Here is a 4,509-nt window from a genome sequence, read left to right on the forward strand (position 1 = left end):
GTATTTTGTAATTAATTATAAAAAAAAGTAAACATTTCTACTTAATTTTCTAATTAATTTTTTTTTAAACTAAAATTTTCTAATTGATTTTTTTGAAATTTTCTCATTTCAATTGGAAGAATTTGGATTAATTATATCAATTTATGAATTAACAAGTAATATTTAAAGTGTATTTTGTAATTAATAAACTACAAGAGAAAAAGTAAACATTTCTTACATAATTTCTAATTGATATTTGAAACTAAAATTTTCTATTAATTTTTTTTTTATTTTCTCATTTCAATTGAAAGAATGTTGATTAATTATATAAATTTATGAATTAACAAGTAATATTTAAAGTGTATTTTGTAATTAATGAACTACAAGAGAAAAAGTAAACATTTCTTACTTAATTTTCCAATTGATAATTTTTTGAAACTAAAATTTTCTAATATATTTTTTTGAAATTTTCGCATTTAAATTGGAAGAATGTTGATTAATTATATCAATTTTTGAATTAACAAGTAATATTTAAAGTGTATTTTGTAATTAATGAACTACAAGAGAAAAAGTAAACATTTCTTACTTAATTTTCCAATTGATAATTTTTTGAAACTAAAATTTTCTAATTGATTTTTTTGAAATTTTCTGATTTAAATTGGAAAAATGTTGATTAATTATATCAATTTATGAATTAACAAGTAATATTTAAAGTGTATTTTATAATTAATGAACTACAAGAAAAAAAGTAAACATTTCTTACTTAATTTTCCAATTGATAATTTTTTGAAACTAAAATTTTCTAATATATTTTTTTGATATTTTCGCATTTAAATTGGAAGAATGTTGATTAATTATATCAATTTATGAATTAACAAGTAATATTTAAAGTGTATTTTGTAATTAATAAACTACAAGAGAAAAAGTAAATATTTCTTACTTAATTTTCTAATTGATATTTTTTTTAAACTAACATTTTCTAATTGATTTTTATTTTAAATATTCTCATTTCAATTGGAAGAACGTTGATTATTTATGTCATTTTATGAATTAACAAGTGTATTTTGCAATTAATTATAAAAAAAAGTAAACATTTCTACTTAATTTTCTAATTATTTGTTTTTAAACTAAAATTTTCTAATTAATTTTGTTTTGAAATTTTCCCATTTCAATTGGAAGAATGTTGAATAATTATATCAATTTATGAATTAACAAGTAATATTTAAAGTGTATTTGGTAATTAATGAACTACAAGAAAAAAGTAAACATTTCTTACTTAATTTTCTAATTGATAATTTTTTTGAAACTAAAATTTTCTAATTGATTTTTTTTTTATTTTCTCATTTAAATTGGAAGAATGTTGATTAATTATATCAATTTATGAATTAAGAAATAATATTTAAAGTGTATTTTGTAATTAATAAACTACAAGAGAAAAAGTAAACATTTCTTATTTAATTTTCTAATTGATAATTTTTTGAAACTAAAATTTTTCAATCAATTTTTTGAAATTTTCTCATAAATTAAACGAATGTTGATTAATTATGTAAATTTATGAAATAACAAGTAATATTTTGTAATTATCTTCAGTCTATAATTATCTCATAATTGTTGATAACATAAATTCAATATAAACAACATTTTCGTACAACATTTACAAATCTATTTGCACTCAATTTTATAATTGTTTTGCTACAAAATCAATAATTTTTTTTTACCAAATTAGAACATTTTATTAAATTTGTAAAAAATTTGAAAAAATGAACATTTTGTACTTAATTTTCAATTCTTAATTTTGAAAATTTTCGTATTACGAAATCAATACTTTTTAAACAAAATTTATATGAAATTATTTCTACATTTAATTATCTCTATGCAATGTTATCAAACAAACTAGTTTTTATACAATAAGTGTTACATCAGCGATATCAATGATTGAAAACAGTTTTGACACAGATTTAATGAAATTTTCAAACAAAAAATTTATTAAATGTTTCCTTGAATTTAAAATAAATGAAATTAATGAAATAAGAAAATGATAATTATTCCAATTAACGTAAATAAACATATTTAAAATAATTAAAAGCAAAGTTAAACTAAAAAAAAGTAGTAATTAGTAGAAGCGACGTTTTTCGTTATTGCATCACGAATTGCGACTGAGTCTAAAAATACATTTCGAACAGCGATAAAAACATGTTTTAATTGCTAATAAGTGGAAATGTGGAAATTCCTTCGATCGAATCTATTGATTCTTCTGCTAAAACTAAACCGGGACGTCGAGATGCGTCGCAAAAAAAGAAAGAGAGAGATGAAGAGTTGTTGTTGTTGTGTAATGAGTGTGTGCGTGTGTTGGAAGAGGACGGAACGATCGGACCTTGCGCCTGATCCACCGATAACCTTGCCCGCTATAATCTAAACCTCATTATTTTTGCGGGCGTATGTTTTCGCCTTACAATTTTTGTTGTTTTTTCTTCTGCGTTTCGTTTGTATTTTCGCGTTTAAATACAATTCGACTGCCGGACAAACGACAATCCAAATCCAAATTTCCTATCGAGTGTGCGTGTGTGTGTGGAAACAATTGAGAAAGATGCGTTTAGGATTGATTGCTTTGATCGCTTTGTTTGTCGTTGTTTCGACAGGTGAGTTGATCGTTGAACAATTCGACATAAAATGAAATTTAAAATTGATTACAAAAAGTGTTACATTATTGATTCATTCAATTATTGTTATTTAGAACTTTCGAATTTAAGATTTGTTCTATGTCTAATTGTTTAGGTAATTTATTGAATTCTACAGTAAATGTGTTTTTTAAATTCTTGATTACGATTTTATCAAAACTATTTTCATATTAAATCATATCAAAAATTGATCATTTCTTTAAAACAAAAACTTGAAAAGTTCTAAAAATTTACTCAAATTCCTTAAACAAAAACCTATTGTATTATAGATAAAACATTCTAAATATGAACTTTAGTTAATTCTACTAAATTTACTTTAATTATTTTAAATTATGAAAATTTTGATACAAAATTTTCTCGAAAAAAGAGACAAATACAAATTTTGTAAATTATCTATAGTCAAATTTAATAATTTTGCCTTAAATTAATCATTTTTTTGAAAAACTGTTGTAATTTTCTGGAATTAATTGAAGAATCATGAATACTTTGAACGATGTTAATCTATAAAATCTAAATTTGTACACAAATTACGTAATGTGTATATACGCAAGTAACTTGTCAAGTAAAGCAATTAATGAGACAAGTTATTAGTAGTTGCGTTTTTGGCAAGTGTTTATATAAATCTAAAAATAATTCAACAAGTAAATATACTTGACACATTACTTGGCAAGTAAGTATTTCGAATTGAGTTACTTCAATCCATCGTTTTTGAATACAAATAAACAAACGTTTCAATGTAATTAACTCGTGTTACGACTTGGACAATTTGTTAAATAATTACTGCTGCAATTATTTTTTTTTTTTAATTTTCTCATTTAATTTTGAAGAATGTTGATTATATAATTGTTTAGGTAATTTGTTGATTTCTACAGTAAATGTGTTTTTTAAATTCTTGATTACGATTTTATCAAAACTATTTTCGTATTAAATCATATCAAAAATTGATCATTTCTTTAAGAAAAAACAAACTTGAAAAGTAGTAATTTACTCAAATTCCTTAAACAAAAACATATTGTATTATAGATAAAATATTCTAAATATGAACTTTAGTTGATTCTACTAAATGTTAATTTAATTATTTGAAATTATGAAAATTTTTGTTCTTGATACAAAATTTTCTCGAAAAAAGAGACAAATACAAATTTTGTAAATTATGTCAAATTTAATAATTTTGCCTTAAATTAATCATTTTTTTGAAATTTTGTTGTAATTTTCTGGAATTAATTGAAGAATCATGAATACTTTGAACCATGTTAATCTATAAAATCTAAATTTGTACACAAATTACGTAATGTGTATATACGCAAGTAACTTGTCAAGTAAAGCAAGTAATAAGACAAGTTATTAGTAGTTGCATATTTGGCAAGTGTTTATATAAATCTAAAAATAATTCAACAAGTAAATATACTTGACACATTACTTGGCAAGTAAGTATTTCGAATTGAGTTACTTCAATCCATCGTTTTTGAATACAAATAAACAAACGTTTCAATGTAATTAACTCGAGTTACGACTTGGACAATTTGTTAAATAATTACTGGGATAATTTTTTTTTTTTTAATTTTCTCATTTAATTTTGAAGAATGTTGATTAATTATATAATTTTTTAGGTAATTTGTTGATTTCTACAGTAAATGTGTTTTTTAAATTCATGATTACGATTTTATCAAAACTATTTTCATATTAAATCATATCAATAATTGATAATTTCTTAAAAAAAAAACAACTTCAAAAGTAGTTCTAAAAATTTACTAAAATTCCTTAAAGAAAAACGTATTGTATTATAGATATAACATTCTAAATATAAACTTTAGTTGATTCTACTAAATTTACTTTAATTATTTTAAATTAT

The 4,509-nt window shown here is 21.3% G+C and overlaps 1 protein-coding gene across 1 annotated transcript in view; it reads left to right on the forward strand.

Moving 5' to 3' along the window:
- Nucleotides 1-2,488: 2,488 nt before the first annotated feature.
- Nucleotides 2,489-4,509, forward strand: part of LOC108557225 — a 4,386-nt gene continuing 2,365 nt past the window's right edge. The window contains exon 1 of the mRNA XM_017913669.1: nt 2,489-2,618. Within this exon, the coding sequence (XP_017769158.1) occupies nt 2,567-2,618 (52 nt within the window). The 5' untranslated portion in view covers nt 2,489-2,566. The remainder of the gene's footprint in view (nt 2,619-4,509) is intronic.

Source organism: Nicrophorus vespilloides, unplaced genomic scaffold (genome assembly GCF_001412225.1).
Source record: "Nicrophorus vespilloides isolate i.1.1-1 unplaced genomic scaffold, Nicve_v1.0, whole genome shotgun sequence".
Lineage (NCBI taxonomy): Eukaryota > Metazoa > Arthropoda > Insecta > Coleoptera > Silphidae > Nicrophorus > Nicrophorus vespilloides.